Here is a 23,829-nt window from a genome sequence, read left to right on the forward strand (position 1 = left end):
GTTTTCTGGGATGGAATTTAGAACGTTGTTGTTCTTCAAGGAAAGGGAGGTTGGAGCTCAGGAGCTGGGAGAGCAAGCTGGAGGTAGCTATGAATGTAACATAGACCAATAAAGATTACATTCCTTTTTACTTTGATGTCAGAGTGGATCTTTACATTGGCAACGAGGATGGGATATGGTCAGCCAAATAATGTTTATGAAATGTCAATGAGTATGTTGGAAACGCATTTCACTACAAAAGTTAACATTGTTTTGGAAAGACACAAATTTATTTGTCGTGTGCAAAGCGTTGATGAACTACTACTAAAACTAAATTAAATGAACCAATTGGGTGTAAGCCAATTCTGCCATGTTTAAATGAGAAAGCACAACCACGTGAGTACTGTTTAGCAGTAGTAAAGTGCACAAAGCCCTAGAAGCCAACAAAACAAGTTAAGAAAACAGGAATGTGAAGGCAAAAAGTTTGAGATGACCCCAGAGACAGGGTCAAGTCTCATAGCAACTATCCTCCCACTTGTGTGTTTGATGTACTGCCCTGATGTAGGTTCCTTGCTCACTGTGCCACTAGAAACCAAGCTACACCTGTCTCAATTAGGGCTAAACTGGTCTTGGGTTGCTTGTTTTCCGGTTCAGAGAGGACCTGGTGTGGCAGTACGAGCTGGACCATTCCCACTGGAGCAGGACCAAGACTGATTTGCATATGGCTGGGTCTAATCTGAGGTGGCACGGTAGGCAGAAGAACGAGGTGTTGGAATTCTAACCCGATGGATTGCCAGTGGTCAGACTTTTCAGTTTTGGGGCACAATTCCACAATAAGGATAATTTAAGAAGCATTCTGCCATTGTGTCAGGGGAATGTCAAAGCAAATGGCTCTAAATTAAATGATCAGTTTCCCTAGCATCAATATAATCATTTCCAGGTATCACTCATGAAACCATCAACCCCTAACAGGCTGCCATGAAATTCTGTTTTTCAAAATTACTCCTAAAACATTCCTCAAACATGTCACACGTACACTGTTGTGTACTGTTGTCTTGTATGATGCATCACTCTTTCAACAATGTTGTTTTCCAATCTCACATCCAAAACATAATGCTCAGCTGTCATGTATGTAATCAGTTTTTAATCTATGTTGTATGTCACATGCCTCTGTGTAGTTATGTATCGCAATTTAGCAGCCATATATAAATTATCTCCCTTTGTTGAACCTCTGTGTTACATGTAAAATATGAATCGGTTCTAGAACACCCCTCAATTAATATTGGTAGGTGGAAAACTAGGAATTGTGAGGTGTTTTCATGACATTCTAATAGCAACGCATTCTCTGCAGAATCGAGTTCCCAAGCACTGTTTCTTGTGTTGACAACAATTATGTGCCTCAGCATTTATTTTAATATTTGGGGGTGGGAATAAAGTGGTGATGATCGATATGAAGGTTTAGTTGGTCTTGGTTGGTGAAAATGATTGCTGCATAAACTACAGTCTTCTGGATAGTCATGTAGGTGAGTCACAGGGCCTTGACATGAATCCTCTCGTCCATGAAGAGTCCAGAGACCTAGAGCTCAGGGGTAAAACGGCCACTGATGGCAGAGGCTGTGCAAAATTTTCTATGTGAAGACTCTCATTTCCTTACACATTCTTGACACATGAGGGTGTTCTGCGCACTTTGCCATACTTACTGCACCACATATGCCTGGTGCATTTGAATGTTACTTAAGGTCTAATTGGCTCATGCTAATTTTTATAATTGTTTGTGAATACCAACAAAAATACATCTCTGTCAGCGTTTGCTTGCTTTGCAGAGCCCATTCCTTAAGAACATCAAGTCCTCTATTAATCTTTTGGTTACTAAGTTTAGCAATGTGCTAGCCAAAGTATTCAAGAGTCCGCTGCTGCATTATGTCAATATTCTAGCAAAGTATCTGTGTTATTGAGGCTACAGAATAAAAGATTAGCCAAAGTATGCGTGGATGTGTCGATCTTGCCATGCTTCATACTCAAGTGCTATTCTGCATATACCAGTTACACAGGCTTTGGTTTAAGAATACTGTGGTTCATATAAAAGGTGTATAACAAAGGCCAAGAAACAATTTTACATGACATACCCTTCATCTACGCAGATAATGCTGTCTTCTACACAAGTCTCAGGTCTGCTTGTGGCCAAAGATAGAAAAATGGGAATATCTTTTGTGTGAAGGAAGCATGGGTGAAAGCATACAACAGCTCCATGGTGGCAGCATTGTACACCGATAATAGCCCTGCTTCGTAGTCCAGATATATTCCCAGCTTCTTGGGGCTTTCACGCAGGTACAGGCGGGTGTCAGGCGACAGACAAGCCCAGTACACCTCACCATCGCCCTCCAGAGCCCAGAGTCCTTCTTTAGGAGACCTTCTGAACCCTTTCTTTCTGTTTAGAGTCTCGCTGGCAGCCCCCACCCGCCATCCCAATCCATCCTGCAGCAGCTCGACCTCCCAGTAATACCTGCCGGAAGAGAACCCTTCCTTTGCTAGCACACATGTGTCAACAGCAAATCTCTTGGGATTGTCTAGCACAGTTTGTGCTACTTCTGTGCCTCCTGCGCGTCTGTGACTCTCGGACAGGACAAGCTCACAGTGTGCTGTGCCTGGATCCAGAGTCACCACTTGTTTATGTGAACTGAGAAGTCTCCTCTCCAATTCTGCAGAAAGTGCTTCCATTGCAGCAGGAAAAAGATACTCCTCACTGGAATCACTGCTTCCCGCATCTCCACAAATGGCAAACACCCTGAATCTGTAGGATATATCAGGTTTCAGTCCCTCCATTATCCATGATTCGACCTTGACCTTTGTCTTTATCTCTGCCCACTCACTTCCACCATCTGCCGCGTTCATATATTCTATCTTGTATTCACCTATCTTGACTCCAACACCAATGTTATCTGGCTCCAGCCAGGTGAGTCGGGTAATATTTGTTTTATCATGCAGGACAACCAAAAATCTAGGCGAGTCAGTTGGCAGGGTCTTTATTGGTCCAACGGTTTCGCTGGGCAAGGCTATCCACCTCTCAAGCACGGTAGATTGCCTAAACAGGTACTGGGAGTTCGGATATAAATCTGTTATGGTGTAGTCTTTGGCATCATTTCCTTCTATCGACTTCCAGCTCTTTTGTCCCATAAGCTTGAATTCCACTCTGCAGCCGAACATCTCCTGAGTTCCAGTCAATGGGCTGGGCTTCAGCCATACAGTATCATGTGATATTTTGGAAATAGCAGGAGTATCAGATTGAGGGGGGTGGAAGTCTCTACTGGTGAGGTTCCCTGCTTCATACAAATAGATTGAAGATCCCCGATTGGTTGGGTCTGGGTGGGCAGACACAATAAACTTTATCTTCTGATTCAACCTATTCTGATTTGCAAACTCTAAAAATAACCTGGAGAGATTTACCATCTCTTGTCTTATTTCTGCATCACTGAACCACTCCTTGGGCTTTTCTTTCTGGCACTCAAAACTCAACATTGGCTGAAAAGATTTGCTCATGTGTTGTGACTGTAGCCAGCATTTGAGCTCCAGTAAATACTTATCTTCTTCTCCTAATGAGGTGAATGTAAAAGACGCAACATCCTCAGTGTTGAGATCTAGCATTATTTGGTTAATATCACAGGAAACAATTCTTACTTTGTTCAACTTGAATAGCACCTCAATAAAGTAGTTTATAAGATTTATCTCAATATACTTTGCCTTCAAATATTCAGTAACCTTTGAGGCACTGAATGGAGATTGCTCTTTTCGCATTAGGATGCCAGTAAGCACTTGTTCATCTTCTTTTCCTCTACGGATGGACGGTAAGACTCTGGCCATATCCTTCCGGAAGGTCTCTCGGAACTGCTTTAAGAGAGTTTGGAATTGCTGGACTTTACTCTTAATGTCAGGGAAATGTACAGCAGCCAGCTGATTCAACATGTCATTGCACTGCATGTTTACATCATTCAGCTCTTCTATAGCCAATTGAATATCATCGATCAGCCTTTTACTTATGCTGTGCACCAACCGATGGGCTCTGCATTCTAGTTGACTTAGCGGATACAGCCACACTTTCACAGGTACAGCATTCTCGTCTTTAAGGCCAAGGAGTGTTTTATAAATATTAACGGCTTCATTGTAAGTGCAAGAGTTATGTTCCAGAGCAAAATCCCCATAGAATTCGCACTTTAACTTTTCAGTTTCATCTTTTGCGTTGTTTGTAATGACCCCTTGACCTTCAGTGGCAATTATTGTAATGTTTCCTGCCACTGACTTTAAGTCCTCATAAACATCATGCATGCATTCAGTGGAGGACACATGGCGATCAAACACAAAAAAAGCCTGCGTTCCATACAGTACACAAGTGACCACATGGGTGCCCATGTTCTGGTCACGAATACTCAGAGAGAAGGGGCTATCGGGGTTTAAATACTTCATAGCCAATTGTTCAATCCTTGTTGTTGCGGAGTAATGTAAAGTAACTCTGGCTTGGTGCTTGGAGGTATTTGTCTGGTTCAAGTACACTGCTGGTCCACTCACTTCCACTAAACCCACCATAAGGCTTGTTTTCAAGGAAGTCGATGCACCAAGAGCAGAATATTTCTCGTCGTTGGAGTCGGCTATGACTTTGAACTCAGTCTTACAGTTCTGAGCTACACTCAGGTCTTTCTGTATCATCTCTCTGTCCCAAAGTGCAACACCTGGAACTAGCTCATCGCTGCAGCAGTCATAGAGCATCCCGAGCTGAAAGGGACGCCCAAGAGTTGGAAGCACGTGGAGAAAGGCTGAGTTTACAGTTGCCATCCTGTTCAAGTGAATTGATTCAGCGCCGCCGGTTTCTCAAGTATGGATGTCACACAGCTTTATTTTATTCCCAACACCACAGTGCCCACTGAAGCCAAGTGGGAAATTGTGTTTTGATTTGTGGGCGCCTAAGAGTGAGCTGTGACGTTCTGTGGCACGACACCACTCAGGAACTTTGCAGTGAGAAGCGAAAAACTGGTCCTGTTCTGGTTTAATAACTTGTTTGCAGTAACCACTCCTTCTTGAGTTTGACAATCATTGACATAGAAGGACTACAAGAGAGCCTGCAACCAGGACGCTTCTACCAATCGATCCTTGATGCTGGGTCTGTTGTAATCAAAACGAAGTCCTGTTCCTGGTAAACTTAAGGTGGTAATTTATTAAGATAGTAAGTTCAATCAAGTTACAGCGAGAGCAGCAGGTACAACAGGGTCCATTTCTGAGTGAGTGAAAGTAACGCAAAAGAAAGCGGTATTCAATACACCGTTGGCATGCCAACCAAATGTTTTATTCCCGTCAATATTTTAGAAAAAAAGTTGCCATAACTATGCATCATTTACGTTATTCACATTAAGGCTGTCAATTCACTTGCTGCAGTGCGCGCATTGTTGGTACTGGGTGTAAAACCCACACAATATGAGCTTAGTCTCTTGGTAATGTGGGTCAAAGTAAACGGTCAGCCCCACGAGGACCACCCTTTTCCTTTACCAGGAATTCGTTTCGAACTTGGCTGAAGCTCGTCTTTCATTTGCGTGACGTTTCCTAGCACTGACGCGTCAAAGAAGATTGGAAACAGAGATAGGACTAAACCGACCAACTATGCGTTTCAATCGACTTCGCTATAGCCTCCTTCTTCTATTTCCGTTCTTAGATTGCCTTTTTCCGGATGAGCCGGAAAGTCCAACTATTGTCAGCACTGGACGCAAATTACTAATAAACAAAGGAGGGAAGGAAGGCAACGCTAATGCATCGGAGTCATTGAAATTGTGAATTACACTTACAGACAATGTGGTTTCTTTCGAAATGGCTCCGTTAACGGGCAGGCCACACGCGACTCTTATAAAGCACACCCGCGCACCCCTGCGCGTTGGTAGCGCCCACGCGGTCTTGCATTTCTGTGCGACGCCGGTGATTACCCTTCCCTTTCCCTGCAGTGCCAGCCACACGAACTGCCCTGGAGAAGCCGCGCTCCCCTGCACCGCCGACTACGTGAGTAGCCGGGGCCGAGAGAACAGTGATATCCAGAGATAGGAGCGCAGCCTCGTTTATTTAACCCTCCCCGAAAGTCGTTCCATCTCAAAGCTAGAAACCACTTAGTTCATCTGACACGTGTCTGTTTAGTACCCCTGCTCCCAAAAAAATGTCTCAAGACTATACGTTGCAGAAGAAATGCATACAAGGTTGGACTGGGGCACAAAATAGGCACCGGAATGAAAGTAATGAAAGTGTTGCCCATTAGAGAAGTAAAGTGGCTGTAATTTTTGACATTCAGGTGTTTTGCAAGGTATGAGAGACGGTATTCATTTGTGCTTACTGCAGGCAACGTTTGTGGTAGTTTCAGGATAATCAAAAGCAGTCCTGGGGAAATCGAAGTGCAGGTACTCCGTGTCAGAGTACCTACTTGTTTCTGAGAAGTGCCGGTACTCTCCAATTACAAGTATTACATTTCTCTTGAGAAGTGCCGGTACTCCCCCTCTTAAAATAAACAAGGATTTTCAATGCAATAGGTCTCGCATTTATTATAGTATGAGCTAATGGCATTGTAAATGACAATGCCTCTTATTTGTGTGTGTTTTTTAAAACGGATAACTGAAAGGCATTGTCATTTACAATGCCAATAGCTTAAACTCTTGCAAATGTGAGACCTAATGCATTGCAAATGCGTGCATTGAAAATAAAACAAGCTGAAGAGGCCAGACTGCGCAGCTCTTCTTCTCCATGTAACCAGCATGTCCAAGGTGGCTCCGCAGAAGTGATGTCAAGGGCATAAACTCATAGAAGTTCACAAAAAATGTATCTTACAGAAAGGTCCTCATTATACCAACGTTTCCAGAATATTTGTTTGTTAGTCTGTGCTCTAAGGATGGAGTGGAGGGAACACTGTAGCCTGGTGTCTTGTGTCCCGGAGGCTCTGTCCTGTGTCTATTTTCCTGCAGAGACTTGGTCTGTGTGTTGGCAAACCCGGGGTGCCCCAAAGGAATTTACTTGGGACTGAAAAGGAAGAAGTACATTTTTCACTATTAGTATCTGTGGAATTTTGCATCTTAGAAGTCTCTGCACATACATGTATATCTATAACAGTGTAAATTCCCTTGCATATCAACAGTTGCAACAAATATCCTGTGTGGCCTCATTCAGCAGCAAAAGTGCTTACCCTGAACAGTAAACTTTCAGGCCACTGACCTCAACGTGCTCCACGTCTGGGGAGGAATTGTGGCTTCACAGCCAGAGCGGCCGACCTTGGATCTAGTGAACCAGGTTCGAGTTCTGGTTTGAGCTCAACAGCTTGTCATTGTGGGCCAATCAGTAAACTTCCTATGCCTAAAATAATGAGCAATGTCCTCTGGATCTCGTGTAAAGGGATCTTATGGCCTTGAATATCTATTGAACTACAAAAGAAATCTTCAAATGGGCCTTACCCCTTTGTAAGTAGTTAGCATTATACATGGTGCACAGGGTTGTGAATGTGATCCTGACCATGGCCAGCATCCAGTGTAGTGCTTTGAAGGGTGCCATCAGGTTTCCTCCAGTTGCATGTCGGCCTTCTTGCCCTGTTTTGCGCTTGGTGTCTGTCCATGAGTTTTGTCGAAGGTCCTGCAGGACTAGGTTGCAGTAGTCCAGTAGAGCAATGAGCATTCCTCTGGGCAGCTACACACAGTTTGTTGTGTTGTAATTGTAGGCCTTTGTGGAGCGGTGTAAATTAGAAATGTATATCTGTGATCATTGCATGCACTGGTGGGGTAAGGCCCACACCCCCAAGATTCCTGTCTCTACATGAAGGCGTGCCCATGATGCTAACTGTTGGTGCTGATTTTAATGTGATGGTGGTTGCCGGTGGGTTAAAGGTGCAGCAACACACACTACAGAATGCCAGCTAACCGACCCTGCTGCAGGTAGATACAAACAAGCTGTTCACGTGAACTTCAGATGAGACAGACAAGTTTAGCCTGCACCCGCAGTAGCATTTAATTTACTGAATCTGATTTACCATGTGCCTCTAAAGTGCTATTCTTCGACCACCAGTGCTAGATGGGTCCCTTGTGCACGAATGAATTGTTCTCTGTAAATGCTGTTGCTGTAAGGAAGACAGTAGAAAATTATTTCCTAGGAGCAGCTACCGAATAACCATGAAGCTGAAAGGGTAGTCAACAATTATTGACCGCTCTCCACTGTCTAAATGGAATACAATTCTTTTCATGAAGAAATTATTTTGCTCCCTTCGCTAGAATGACCTAAACTCTGAGCAGTCAGTGGAAGACTAGAACGTTCGTCTCCTTTTCCACCCTCCTCATTTTAACGTCTTTTAGACGTCATATTTTTTTTTTTACAGACAAGAGGCTTCTGTGTGCGAAACAAGCAACGGATTAGTACTTTTCTGGACATTGTTGCTTTTAATGTAAAGGTAATTTACCACAGTGTGTCCAAGGTAACTTTACAGCATGGTGCTCTTGCTAACTACGCAGAGTATCTGTGTAAAAAAAAGCAATCTGGTTGTCTTCCTTCTGAAAACACACCCAAAGTAGAGCCTCTATAATATCACAGTGAAAGTTTTCCGACTGCAGCTTCTATCGCGGTTTAGGGTGATCTGATGTTTTGACTGAGGCTTTAAGAGAACCCTTTCAAACCAAAGTGCTTAAAACGTACTTAACTAGAATAAGGTTTACAATCTATTTAACTTAATGAATTTCTTAAGTTTAAATTGGATGCTATGGAAACACGGTCTCTTGTCATGCACTGGCCTGTGCCAGCAGTGGGGAGGAGACAATGCAAGATGACACTAAGCTGAGGCAGCACAGTATGCATGTAACAGCTCTGTGCACACAAGGGTCTAGTCTGCTCTGCCCTATTTTCAGTCGACTCCCTGTGGGACCCACATGAACCCATCCCGGGCAGAACTCTCACTTCTTGGACAGCGCCGCTCGGTCGCCTGTTTCCCCCGGGTAGTTCATCATCAGAAGCGGTAGATTGGAGGAGGGAGACGGGGGAGTCCTCGTCCCCCAACGTTGCCGTCCGTCCGCCACTGAGCCCTGGGCTGCTCCCCGATGCGGCGGGTGCTGGCGGGCCCCAGGGTAGAGGAAGACGGGCGGGGCAGTGGTGACGTGGTCCCCTGACACAAAGGGGGTCGCCGCTGGCCGCCCACCATGGTCGCTCCAGCCCTCCAGCTGCTGGGATTCTGCCATCTTCAGCTCCGCTTCCTGCCTGATTGCCCCGGCTGCAGCCATGCCCTGCCCCCGGAGCGCCGGGCCCACCCCCGGCCTACAAGTGCACACAAACTCCGGCTGCTTGACGCTACCATACCTATGACAGTGGTGGAGCCAGCACTTCCCAAATCTCAGGTCCCGTTCCTTATTTCATTACGACAAAAAGCGCTATCCTTCAACGGCAGAGAAAACAAGAAACGAGGAAAGCGATCGCTTTCACATTCGCAACACAGATGAAGCCGCGAGTGGTGTGCGCGCCACAGCGAGCCATATTGTTTCTAATACGCGCAGAAATGCGCGTAATAGACACCAATAGGCCATGGGCGGAGCTATGCGCCTATTGTGTGTGTGATCTTTAAAACAAACATGCAGGCAAAGGCCAATAACAGGCCGCAAAAGTAAAAACACACGCACAAGCGTCTTCATTTCCAGTGTCCATTTCTGGAACCCTGTCAAAAGGACTCTCGCTGCCTGAACACTGCTGCGCAGTGTAACGCTAGGTGCGAGACCTAAAAAGTGCCGATACTTCGTATTGGACAGTACCGGCCCATTTAGTAAAAGTAAACGCCGGCCAACAGATCATAAAATAGGCCTACAAGAAGCCAAAAACTTCTGCCAAGGCCAAATTGCTGTATAGACAGGGCAACTGGAATTATAAGGGAAGAGAGGACCATATGATGCGACAGGGTAGACTAATTTATGTGGCAAAAAAAGACAAATGATGCGGCGTAATGTGGCACATTCTCATAGTATTACCTCGTTGTTTTATAATTTTTACTCTTATTAACATTGGGCATCAGTTAAACACCCACACATAGCATAGAAAGATAAGTCAACCTTTGCTAAGGACCTGTGACTGTGAGGCAGCATGTGTTGCTGAGATTTTAGTAACTTGAGAACCATGTTCATTTTGTTAAAATCTGCAGATGATGGATTATGTGGCAAATGCACCAGATTCACAATAGTCCGAAAAATGCTTCACAATCTCATAACTCCAGTGGCTCTGTCTATAAGCCAATATGTCACTGCAAGCATAGGTTCAATTGTTGTCCCTTGTTGGAGATGTTAATGTACATGTTATATGTGCCAGCGAAGGGGCATCCCGGCGCTTTCTGTATGAGTCAATGAGCGGGGGATAGGGTCTGAGGGAGTAACCTAGACATGTATATTCTTGTACATCATCTTGGTAGGTGTTCCCTTTTAGATGAGTACCATGAGTACTGGAATGCTCGAAAAGTAACCCTAATAAAGACAATAGATTTGGCTTTGGTGTAGTGATTTTTTTTCTTTTTTTTTTTTTGTGTGTTCTAGTACCTTAGTTTGGGGGCTTAGAAACGTAACCGTCCACTCTAGGGTAATCTGTTAATGAAATCATTAACACGGTGCTGGGGTTTAACCCCTCCTGTGCATAGTTAACTGGTTGTACAAACACTTGGTAAGGTAGTGGTCATTAAAAATGTGGTATTTAAACCAGCCTGCCTTAGAGTGGTGTCCGCCTTGGGGGCAATAGATATAAGCGACACCTATTGCTATGTCTCATGTTGGCGAAGAGGGACATTGCCAGGGCTTGGAAGGCGCCCCAGGCTCTGTCACTGGCTGCATGGAGGAATGGGATAGATTTTTGCATGGGACTTGAACAGCAGGTCTTTACTGCCATGGGGTGTCCACGTAAACACTATAAGATTTGGAAGAGATGGGCAGACTACCGGGGACTAGGTCTAGATCGGCTGCTGGAAGGGGATGTTCATTTGACGGATTGATGGGTGTGAGGAAGACTGGCGTTGCAGGGTGGTCGTGGGCTTATGTGTGGTTCCAGAGAAGTTCTAAATTTTCTATTGGGGCGTGGGCGCAATTGGGGGAGGAGGGAGGGGTTTGTTCTCTTATGGTTTTTCAAGTATATAAAAGTCAACGTCATTTGCCATTGTACAATTGATGTGTGCAGCAGTCTTCGGGTTTGCGGAGCTATGCAGTATACGTAAACCCTGACAAAACTTGTTTAACCCTTTCGCTGCGGCGGCTATTCCGCCGCAGCGTTAACGGGGCGGCCGCATGCTGGTGACAGAACCGCTCCGTCAACAGCCGCGGTTGAGCTGTGCTGTGACGGAGCGGTTCCGTCATGGCCCGCCCCGCTCAATAGAACGGCCGCGCAGGTGCGAAATCGGCGCCGCTCAGGCGCGGCGGCCGGGCCATGACGGAACCGCTCCGTCATCAGCACAGCCCAACCGTAGCTGATGACGGAGCGGTTCCGTAATCAGCAGGGGAGGGCTTAAAAAAAAATGTGGTGGTCAAAATGGGTAAGGACATGAAAGCTGGCCACTAAAGAACAATGAATGTGTCCATACTATTTTTGGTCTGATTACGGGTGGGTTTGCCCCATTCGTAAACCCCTGTGTACTTTGTGTCGAAATTACGAGTTTGGAGGTATCTTGAAGGAATTTATGGCCTGCTGTAATCATCAGATACATTGACAAACTCAACATTCGTTAATTTCTGCAGGTCCTACTTGCTGAAATTGGGAAAAGCATACTGAATGTACTGTGTCATACATATTTTGGTGCTTTAAATACCAAAGTCTGCATGTTCTTACCCACAAACTTGAAATAAATGATATTTATCGCCTCTTATGAAATACCCTGTGTTATTATTTGTCAGGTGCATTAAGTAACACCTAAACTGGGAATCGGGGCCATAATCTCTCCTGGGAAGACACATGCGTTGGACAGAGAGGAGCCCGTGCAAATGTCTTTATGTCCACTCCTGTCATGTTTCACCTGCCAGCTGCTCCTATCGAGTAACTGGTGGTTTAGCCAGACTAATCCTGGAGGGGGCAGAAATTGGGCTGAGAATTTATTTTAGATCACTCTTATCGGATTTTCATTTTCAAAATTTCGGACTACATTAAATTTTCTGTTTTCCAGGAATCTCCACGATTGTCTAGGGTGATCTATCAGAAATGCCTCAAAGAATCATGGGGCACAGAGGTGGATTTATGTGCCTTTCTCCCCCATATTTAGTAATGGTAGGACACACAGGACCCCCACCATATTTTGAAGAGAAAACTGAAGAATAGACTGTTGTGTACAGAACATACCTTTTTATATCCATGCTTCTCATCGCCTGACTCGTTGAAGCGCTGTAACTCGCGGTGCACACTTTGGGAGCTGTATGACCTCTAATTTGTTAATTATTAATTTGCAGTCATTGAGGTATAGAACCTCTCATAAAATCGTTCTGTTTCTTAAGCCAGGTAAGACGGAGAGATGGAAGGCAGGAGATGCTACATTATTTTAATGTTATTTCTGGCTCAGCTGACATGAGAAAGGAAACCATTTTAGGAGAGGCTCAACACCCCAATGACTGCAATTGAACATTTCGCAAACAAAATTGTCTCAGAGCCCCATTGGGTTACAATTCTTCAAGGAGACTTCCAAAGTGCATCATGATTTCAGGCAGGAATGTTCTGTCACTGTCTTTGCACTTCTGTGTCGTGGAAACATTCCCAACAGAAAAGCACCCCTTTGAGTCTTTTGACTATGATATATTTATCTTTAAATGTCACTCAGTTGAGTGATATAAAAAAGCTACTTAAATGAGACTGAGATGTTGAAGAAAAAAACTATTTGTTTTTTTTCTCATTTTGAAGCCTGTCACTCTTCATGACGTTTGTTGCCTAATTTACTACTCTTGATTGTTTGGCTCTAGGAACCAGGCCAGAACCCCTGGCTCGGCTCTCCCAATGGTTGTGTGTTTCCCCTCCTGAACTTTATTGTGTCCTACGCTCTTGCTGCAAGTCATCATCATGAGCCAATGTATTATTTTAAAATATGTCTTGTTTAACATCAAGTCTGCTGAGGGTCTCGACAATTGTCCATTGTTTTGCTCTTTTTATATAAGTGTTTAGTGTTGGTCTCTCCTGTCAAGTGCTGTTTCTTCTGTGTACCAATGGTCATATCCCCGGTAACAGTCCAACCCTTCCAAATTAACTCTACATTTAGACCAGCACGGACGTGTAGTACATCCCTTTGCCATATCCAACGTATCCGAACCCCAATGTCTTTCTGTACTTCTGATGTTACAACATGTTGTGGAGCATGTAGTGTGTGTCTTTCCTCTAAAGTGCATTTGTCAGGGTTGGGGGAAGATCAGTCTTATTCGGGTCTTGGATCTTTAATGGCAATCGTGTGAAGGGACTGATTGTTGCTATGGTAGAAAAAAGAGATTAGGGGAACGAGAGGTTAAAAAAACGGCGAGTCATTGTTCAGCAATGGGGATGATAGCTGAATGTCAACAGAAGACAACAATAGTATGATAAGTGAAATTGTAGAGAAAAGGATGTGTGGCAGGACGTAGTGAAGTTAATATTGTAGAGCACGAGAGAGAATATGATCAGGAGATAAAAGAAGAGGATCTTGGTCATGTTATGGTCAACAGGACTCAATCACTCAATAGAACTTTATTTGGTTATTGTTAGTAAAAACAATCAAAAAAGTACAATCAAAATTACATTAATAAAAGCTCCCATTAAATTTGCAGTATAAAAAAAATCAATCCGAACTAGAAAGTAAAGTTCTCGTATACAAATTGATTTCCGCAGTCTAAAAACATTTTAAAAGAAGTCAGAAATAGATGCAACTGTTAATATAGTATCTAATTTCTGTATTGCTAAAAAAGCGGGGCAGCGGCGATTCACTTCCATCGCCTTCGGCATTGGGACAATCCATCTCTTCTGTGGCACTGTATAAAACTTACAGAAGAATAAAATGTGAATATCTGATTGTTCTGATAATCATCGCAAGGGCATTTAATTGTCTCAACCAATTGTTCATATCAGGAAAGCTAAAAACTCTAAAGAATGTTTAGCCTAAAGCGTGTTAATAAGAACCTTTCGCGATCACTCATATATAAAGTTGTATATGGTTGTAAATTGCTAGAGGTCATTATTAATTGATGGGCTATAACTGTCTTTTTTTTCATTTCATCATTAGATCTCCTCTCTTCCAGGTACTTCATACATTGGTTTTTAAACTCCTTCCTGGGGGATGTGACACATAGAGAGCGGGTCATCATAATATTTTTGACAGCCCAGTTTTTTAAAGGAAATTTTTTACGTAAGAAAGCCATCCTGGACCCAATCTTCTCCTTCAGCAAGTACATCTCCTTCAGCCACTCCACTGGACTCCACTGGACAGACCACAGCTACATCCACTTCAGTTTCAGGAGAACCACGACTCGCCACCACCCGCAACAGGTTCCCCGCAGGAACTGGAACAAGATCACCACCGACCAGCTCACCACATCTCTGAACCAGAACCCCCGCCAGCTCAACAGACCCCAACCAAGCAGCCAACAACCTCGCGCAGTGGATCACCAACTGCGCGGACGACCTCGCACTCCTGAAACTACCCCAGCAGACCCGGCAGCAAGAGAGCCATGATCGCCCTCGAGCACGCCTCCTGCATACACCACCAAGAAGACAGCATTCAAGGAACGAATAGACCACAACAGCAAGGAACTATTCAGCATCGTCAAAAAGCTCTCCAACCCCAGCGCAGGAAATAATGACATCACTCCCTCACAAGACCTCTGTGACTCTCGCCTCATTCTTCCACAGCAAGATCGCCGACATACACAACCGCTTCGGAGCACATATCACACACCCAACCGCCGAACTGACACCTCCCACCAGCACCCTCCGCGCCTGGACCCAGGTCAGCACCGAAGACACCATCCACACGATGAACGCCATTCACTCCGGATCACCAACCGACCCATGCCCCCACCACCTCTTCAACAAGGCCGACTCAATCATCGCACCCCAACTCCGGGACATCATCAATTGCTCCTTCGACACCGCCACCTTCCCGGAGAGCTGGAAGCATGCCGATCTCCGCGCCCTCATGAAGAAACCATCAGCAGACCCCACCGACCTCAAGAACTACAACCCCATGTCGCTCCTCCCTTTTCCTGCAAAAGTCATCGAGAAGATCGTCAACAGACAGCTTGCCGCCTTCCTCGAGACGAACGGATCCCTCGACCACTCGCAGTCCGGCTTCCGAGCCAACCACAGCACCGAGACCGCCCTCATCGCAGCCACAGGCGACATCTGTGCCCTGCTCGACAACTGGGAAACAGCGGCCCTCATCCTCCTGGACCTCTCTGCAGCGTTCGACACTGTGTGCCACCGCACCCTAGTACAGCACCTCAGCAACACCAGAATTCAAGATAAGGGACTAGAGTGGATCATCTCATTCCTCGCCAATAGAACCCAGAGAGTCCGCCTCCCCCCGTTCAGATCCCAGCCCACCGAAGTCATCTGCGGAGTACCTCAAGGATCATCACTCAGCCCCACCCTCTTCAACGTCTACATGAGCCCCCTCGCAGCCATCGCACGCCAACACCACCTCAACATCATCTCCTACGCCGACGACACCCAGCTGATCCTCTCCCTCACCAACGTTCCAGCCACCGCCAGGACCAACCTACACGAAGGGATAAAAGACGTAGCCGAGTGGATGAAGAACAGCCGCCTGAAGCTGAACTCAGACAAGATGGAAGTCCTCATCCTTGGATCATCACCCTCAGCCTGGGACGATTCCTGGTGGCCCCCTGCCCTGGGCAGCGCACCCAAACCAACGGACCACGCACGAAACTTGGGCTTCATCCTGGACTCCTCCCTCTCTATGACCAGACAAGTCAACGCCGTCTCGTCTTCATGCTTCAACATCCTACGCATGCTCCGAAAGATCTTCCGATGGATCCCCACCGAAACCAGGAAGACGGTCACCCAGGCCCTCGTCACCAGCCGACTGGACTACGGAAACACACTCTACACCGGAACCACAGCCAAACTACAGAAAAGGCTCCAATGCATCCATAACGCCTCCGCACGACTCATCTTGGACATCCCCCGACACAGCCACATCTCCGGACACCTGAGAGACCTGCACTGGCTCCCCGTCAGCAAGAGAATCACGTTCAGACTCCTCACCCACGCACACAAGGCCCTCCACGACCTGGGCCCCAAGTACCTCAACAACCGCCTGACCTTCTACACTCTCACCCGCCAGCTACGATCAACCAGCCACGCCCTCGCCGCGGTCCCACGCATCCGAAGAGCCACCATGGGAGGAAGATCCTTCTCCTACCTGGCAGCCAAGACTTGGAACACCCTCCCCATCCACCTCCGCCTGACCCAAGATCACCTCTCCTTCAGGAAGCATCTCAAGACCTAGCTGTTTGAGCAGTAGCAGCCCCCCCCCAAAGCGCCTTGAGACCCTCCGGGTGAGTAGCACGCTTTATAAATGCCTTGATTGATATCCTACTCACATGCTCTAGGCTTATCGCATCCTTTAAAATAGTGCGGTTCATGGTACACTCCTCGATTTTCCAAACCCTATGCCACAAAAGTATCGGTTGGACCTTGATGGTGTCTTCAATATATGGTTGACCAAGTTCCGTGTGACAAATGTAAGTTGAGACACTCTCGGGTACAGCTAGGAGATATCTCAAAAACATGTTTTACACTAACAAACTGGATGCATTTCACGTTGGCGTATCCCCATATACCAGCGCCATAGACAGCAGTTGCTATACACGTTTCACTATATATTTTTAAAAGCTCCCTAATTGGTTTTTTGCCCATTTTCTTTGAATTTTTTTTTAGAGCCGGTATTGTTTTACAGAACATACGTCTTCTTGCTTTTATTGCCCTTGACCACAGGCCAGATTCATGTAACAATATGCCTAAGTATGTAAAAGTGGGGGTGAAGTCCAAGGGACTTGAATTAATGTACATCATTTTTTTCCGTTTGTTTGCCCCTGAGCCATGCAAAACGTTTTTGTGCAATTGATTTTCAGGTCCAGGTTGGGCATATAGGTGTTAAAAGATGTTATCATTCTTTGCAGGGCAAGGGATGTCCGGGCCATTATGATCGCATCATCTGCTTACAGGAGTGCAGGGATTGCTCTTTTTGCTACCATAGGCATGTCTTTGCACTCCTGGAGTAAAGTTTTTTCCAGGTCATTGATATAAACTAAAAATAAAAAGGGAGCAAGGACCCACCCCTGGCGCACTCCTCTCCCTATAACAAATGATCTTGTACATTCCCCGTTTCTTCCATAACGTACTCATGCCGTGGCACCTGAATAGAGGTCCCTAAGGAAATTATTTTTTCGTCCACCCCCAAATTTTCTAATATCAGCCATAATTTACTGTGTGTAACGCAGTCGAACGCCGACGTTAAGTCAACAAAAGTAAAAAAGATGCGGTCACTCCTAGCCCTAGTATATTTTTCTTGCAGGATAAATACGTTAAGGCCCTGATCTACAGTACCTAAACCTTTCTGTAACCCAGAACTCATTTAAGATTAAAATATTGCTTGGAGTGTTAAACTGTTTTTTCAAATATGCATTTTTTTTTTTTTCGAATAACTACCTGCATCTTATTTATTTTTTTAACCGTTATTTTGCTTGTTTATTTATTGTAATATTGATGCAAATCCTATTCTTGTTTTTATTGTATTTAAACCAACATCTGTGACCTTTAAATGATAATAAACTTTCTGGTATTATGTGAAAAGCCCAATATTCCTAAAGCTATGCCCAATATTCCTAAAGCTACGCCCAATATTCCTAAAATACGACATAAGAACAAGGGCACAGGCGGTCAACCTTTTAACAGAAATGCCCTCAATTGAAATTTCCATTGCTCTAGGGAAGTACATAAAAGTAGTTCATAATTTTCAAAAAATGGACTAGCCAGGAGTAATTTTTAGGAATTTTAACCCCTTGCGTGCGGGGCGTATTCCCCGCCTGTGCTGACTCCGCCTTGCGCGGGCGGAGTCATGACGGAACGGTTCAGTCATCAGCACAGCTCAACCGACGCTGATGACGGAACCGTTCTGCCATCAGCATGGAAGGGGTTAAAATACTATGTATATAGTGTGTGTAAATCTTTTTAAACTAGTGCAGAATATTCTTACCTGTAATGACTTTTATTATCTCCTTGTAGAATATTTTAACTTTGTAGCTATGCATTCACACATGTTTAAAGATTTCGATCTAAATAAACATAAGTTTTGACTTAACTTGAAAGGGAAAAACGGAATATGTAAGTGTTAAGGACAAAATCCTCTCTCGGATGAACTAAAATTGATGAACTGTGTGCATATCCTATTTTTCCTTGGAAGAGGGCTGAACAAACTTAAGTTTGCAGTTGAAGTATCACGGTAACTAGCTGAGTTGATAAGACATTTGCAATGCACTCTAGGTCCTAAGACCCTGGTTGTCTGCATCACAACTCACTTTTCCGGCATCTAGAGATGAGTGACTTATTTCTAGAGAACTGAAAACGCTCTACAAATAAAAGCTGGCCTGCTTTTTATCTGCTTGTGATTCAGATGGTGACTTACCAGGGTAAAGTCTTGTCTGCATCAGACCTCTATAAGAATGGAGGAACATAGTGTCTTTTTAGAATAATACTGAACGCAAGTTTCCTTTCTAGCTGTGCCAAGTTGTCAGCAGCTGTGCCCAGGGGGATCTCAAGTAGCTCTTGTGGACATCGTTCAATACAAATCATCAGATTTGTGTTTTACCAGAAGGTGACTGACCAACTCTGTCATCAAACTCTTACAAGGTGCTCTTCCCACAAAAAAACTATCCAATTCTGCTGAAATAAGCTAGGCTACTTTCAGCCTATGAGGACCTACAGACCATCCACTTGAAAAGTAAGACACAGCGGGCTTATATGAACCGAAAAACTTTCTGCCATATCTATCTCACTCTACAAAATATAGCAAAGTCCAACTCTTGCACCTGCGGCTTGGTCTGATGCTGCTCAAGGATTAGAAGTATGGACCTTTTACAGGTAGTCAGGATGCCTTATGCAGAGGCCGTCTGATCAGGAAGGGAACGGTCATACATCCATTGCCTTTGTGTCTCCCTGTCCTTTCTGATGCTACTGGCATTTGCCCATCTTCAGACAACTGAGCATAAGGGCCTGCAAGGTGGCAATCGAAAAATGTGTAAAGTAAATCAAACCAATTTTATAATGGCTGCATCATTTCTCCTGAGCAAGTTGACATTGGGACATTTGCAGGCCTTCCTTCTGCACTTCTAAATCTGTTTGCCTTACCTTTTCCTCCCCCTCGGGCAGCGGAGGCCAATGATTGCACTCTCCCTATGATTGACATGGCACTGAGCTGAAAAGCTATTTCTTGTCAAAGAATGGTCCCTTTTATGCTGGAACAATTTGTACTCGAGAGCCTGGGATAGATCACTGTGTTGAAGTTGTCACAGGAGAGACGCGGGAGTTCACACTTGGTTATGATGGGATGACACTCCATTGCACCTTCATCTACTTTGGAAGTTGATGCTTTTGCAGGGTGGATCTGCATTGTTTTAGATCTCAGTAGAAATTTTCTATCCCCAGTTCATCTGGACCTCTGATTGCTGCATCAGAATCCACTGTCCATAAATCATTGTCATATTGGATTTAGTGAGTCTGGATCTGTTCTGAGTACACATCTAATCAGCACAATAACTTCTGAATAACCAGCAAGTTTTTGTTGGCGCTGGCACTTTACTGTACTAGCACCTTCTCAAGGAGTGCACATTTTTGCATGGGGATCTGCACCGTATCGCACTTGCATATTAGGTTTCAGGAGGATTCCCCCTTATGCAGCTTAGTCAGCCTTCACAGTAGGTCTCTGCATCAGTCTGTAGTGTACTGTACCGAACCACCCTTTTTTTTTTTTTGTCCTCATCTCACCTTTGAAGCAATATGCAGAATGTTACAGCCGTTCTTCTGTACCTGAGCTCCCTCCGGCCGACTGCGCATGCTTAGGCCCTCAGACCAACTCCTTGTGCTGGAGTCTTACGGTGTAATCATAGGACTGGGGAGCCATTGCCTTTTCCTTATCTGCACAATCTCAGTTCTTTACCCATGATGGTAAAAGGGTACCAGAGGCTATTTGAGGCAATGCCAGCGCTGGCCACATCCAGGCGAGCCATTGCAAATGCAGAGTTCAGCCAGTCTTCTGTTTTGGGGGGGTTAGGGTCTTTCCATTTCAGGCAGATTTCCCTGCGTGCCAATAAGATCAGACTCCGCAGCAGGCCTCTGTGCCTTGCTGCGAGAACTTTTGTTGATACACGGTCGTCGGCAAAGAAAACCAAGGTCTTGTTGACTGTGATGTTAATGGCAAAAGTCCTGCGAAGATATCCTCCAACCCCCTCCCAAAATGGTACCAGTTTTACACAATCAAAAAAGACATGTATATCATTGGCTTAAGGGGCCATGCATCTATGACCTTTTGATTCTGGGCTTGGTGCAAATTTTGCAATTTTAGCCGGGGTGTAGTAGATGCAGTTCGTTACAAAAAAGTGTTTTTTCTTTAGACTAGCAGATTTGACATATTTATATAATCGATTTAATGAGGGCTCCAATAACTCCTCTATTTCTCCTTCAAAGGGAGTCTGTCTCCACACACAGGCCTGAGTTGGAATATCCCTGGTATCTGCTTCTACCAAATTTTTGTACCATATTGATACCTCCTTTTAATGCGGTTTTCTGACAAAGAGGATCTCTGTTTCCCAGTCACCCGTTAAGGCCCCGCTCTCTGCCTCAAACCAGGATTTCAATTGTAAAAACTTAAATTTAGAAAACCCCGGACCTATCTTGGCTTTCAAACTTTCCCACGGATATACCCCATTACTGTCCTCTAACTCTGACCAGATAGAAACCCCTGCCTCCCTGATAGGGGCAGCCAACCAGTCTCTCAGACAGAGAGGTGTTCCTGGGGAAACCCAGATGGGAGCGTGTTCAGAGTAGAACCCTATGGTACACCTTGTCCTTACTTTTGTACCAGCATTCTAATGCATTTTCCAGGATCTTCAGGCGCACCTTTTTTAAAGAATTTCTTTGCCCCAAATTTATATAGGAACCCTTCCGTTCTGCCCCCTTCGATGTCTCTCGTCTGTTCCCTGAGAATAACTCCCCCCCCCCCCCCCCCCCATGCAGAAGAAGTTGTAGTTGTTGTTAGGAGCATCCTGATGGCTTTAAATTGAAACGCCACCAGGTACCAGCTAATATCTGGAAGGGCTAACCCGCCTTTAAGCAGCCTCCGCCTCAATTTCTTCCAGGACAGTCTTACTCCCTTATCTCCCCAGATGAAACTCCTGATCTTGCCCTGTACCCTGGAGATATCACGTTGTGGGAACTTCAGAGGGACAGCATTAAATATATGTTAAATTAGGAAGAGCCGTCATTTTGACCAGATTCACCTTACTGAAGATGGTCAATGGAAGATTTTTCCACCTCGAGAACAGACGGGTCCAGTTCATTGGTTACCCTTTTTTAATTCACAGGGGCAATGCTGTCCAGGTCTTTTACTATTGTGATAACTAGATATTTAAACTCCTTGCTGGTCTGCCCCGTCCAGTGCGTTATATTCCAGCACATTATTTCTGTCTTTGAGGTGTTGGCCAGGTATCCAGATATAGATCCAAACTCCACCCTTGGGATTGTTACTTCTGAGTCTCTCGTGTAAAGAATAATATCATCTGCATATAATGCAATTTTAGATATGTATTGTTGTGATCTAAAAGGCAAGATCTGATCGTCCAGCTTTATAGCCTGGGCCAACGGCTCGATGTAAAGATCAAACAGGAGTGGGGAGATAGGACAACCCTGCCTGGATCCCCTTTGGATCTCAAAGCTGGAAGTGAGCGTTCCATTTACCAATATTTTTGCCGACGCTCCCTGATAACATTGCCTTAGTGTTTTAACTAATATGGGGCCGAAGCCCATAACCTCCAATACTTCCCATAGGTAGGACCAACAGACCCTGTTGAACGCCTTGGCGGCATCTAAAGCGACTACCACCAAGGGTTCAGATCTCGCTACCGCCAAGTCAATGTTGCCAATAAGGAGTTGTCTGCTCCTCAATGAAACGCCCTCTAATGAATCCCTTTTGGTCAGGGCTAACCAGCCCCGGGCCAGTTTAGCCAATCTCCCTGCCAAAATCCCCTTGAAGATTTTATAATCTGAGTTTAGCAGAGAGATTGGTCGATAAAAGTCAGCCCTTAAGGGGTCTTTTCCTGGCTTAAGTAACAGGACAATGGTTGCCTCTCGCCAGGAGTTAGGTATTTCTCCCGAAAGGCTATAAACTGATTGGAACAGGGAAGCCATAGCTGGAGCTATCTCCTCTTCAAGGAGCTTATATACTTCGTTCGGGAGAACATCCAACCCTGATGCTTTCTTATTTTTGGATGCTTTTATTTGCCCTTTAATTTCCTCCAATGAAATCGGGGCATCAAACAAATCTTTGCCCTCCTGAGTTAGAACTGATAACGATTTAGAACTCAGCCAAGACTGAATTTGATTTCTTGAAGGTTCCAAATCTTCTTTATATAGATCCATGAAGAGAGAAAGAGAAGACAGTTCTTTATGTCCTCTGTCAGTCGATTATCTCCCCTATCGTTGATAACTAGCTCGCCTATATCATTTTTACACGATCTGTTATAGCTTTCCATGCTAGCAAGGCGCCGGCCTTCTCACCATATTGGAAGTTTTCCATGTTCTTATTCAACAATTGGGCCCTGCATTTCTCATCGAACTTGCCTCTATAATCTAATCTGGCATTCACAAGGTCCTCCTGTATTTTACCAACTCTGTCTGGTGGATCATTCCTCTGTAAAAGAAGATAAGCTTCTAACACCTTAATTTTGTCCTCTCTGTTTTAATTCGCAGGATTCAATTTTATTTTTTGAAGATATGAGACCGTATAACCTGCCTCTAAGACTGGCCTTAAAGGCATCCCACACCACTCCTATATATGTTGAACCTATATTAAACTCCAAGAACTCCGAGGAGGAGACTTTAATAGCCAAGGCTATCTCTGGATCTGATAACATTCTCCTATTAAGGGTCAACCTTGTCTAGACTACCTTCGTTGAACTTTTATATGCAACTAAAATAGGGGCATGGTCTGAAAGATGACTAGGCAGGATAGAAATAACCGGATTTTTAGGCAAAAAGTATCTGCTTATAAATATATATTCGATCCTTGAGAAATGATGGTGTCTCTTACTGTGAATGAATGAATGAATGAATAACTTTGTTTGGTTACTTAAAACCATTACATTAAGACCAGAGTATAAAAATTATAAAAAGTTAAAACCACAAAAGTTCCTGTAGGCAAGCGTTTATGAGAAGTTCCCATAGTTCATGAAGGGACACGCGGTCGGGGACCTGTGAGAACCGCCAGGTATCCCACGACGAAATCTCTATTCCTGCATGGCCTTGGCAGCTGTCAGCTCGTGCCGAGTCTGTTGTATGAATTTTCCAAATGAGGCCATCTGTTTTACTATGCTCAAGGTGAATAGATGAGGAGTTGCTTCCTTGGCTGTGCGTGTCCCGGCGTCCCTAAGAATGGGCCTAAGGTAGAGGGTGCGGGGTGCGCGTAGGGCAGGACAGCAAAGTAATAAGTGGGCCAGTGACTCTCGTTTATAATTACAGAGTCTGCAATCCCGAGCACCTGTGCCTGCTTTTTCCGGGTGATATAGTTCTTCCAGCGGCAGGGGGTGCAGTCTGTAAGCAAGAATCTTG

The 23,829-nt window shown here is 44.8% G+C and overlaps 1 protein-coding gene across 1 annotated transcript; it reads right to left on the reverse strand.

Moving 5' to 3' along the window:
• Positions 1–1,468: 1,468 nt before the first annotated feature.
• On the reverse strand, positions 1,469–5,133 carry LOC147724804 (stonustoxin subunit alpha-like). The gene is made up of 2 exons (XM_086966305.1): positions 2,020–5,133; positions 1,469–1,892 (listed from the first exon to the last, which is right to left on the reverse strand). Exon 1 carries the CDS (start codon positions 4,801–4,803, stop codon positions 2,134–2,136), a length of 2,670 nt encoding a protein of 889 aa, XP_086822431.1. The 5' UTR covers positions 4,804–5,133; the 3' UTR covers positions 1,469–1,892; positions 2,020–2,133.
• Positions 5,134–23,829: the final 18,696 nt, after the last annotated feature.

The sequence above is a fragment of the Lissotriton vulgaris genome, chromosome 4_1 (genome assembly GCF_964263255.1).
Source record: "Lissotriton vulgaris chromosome 4_1, aLisVul1.2, whole genome shotgun sequence".
NCBI lineage: Eukaryota > Metazoa > Chordata > Amphibia > Caudata > Salamandridae > Lissotriton > Lissotriton vulgaris.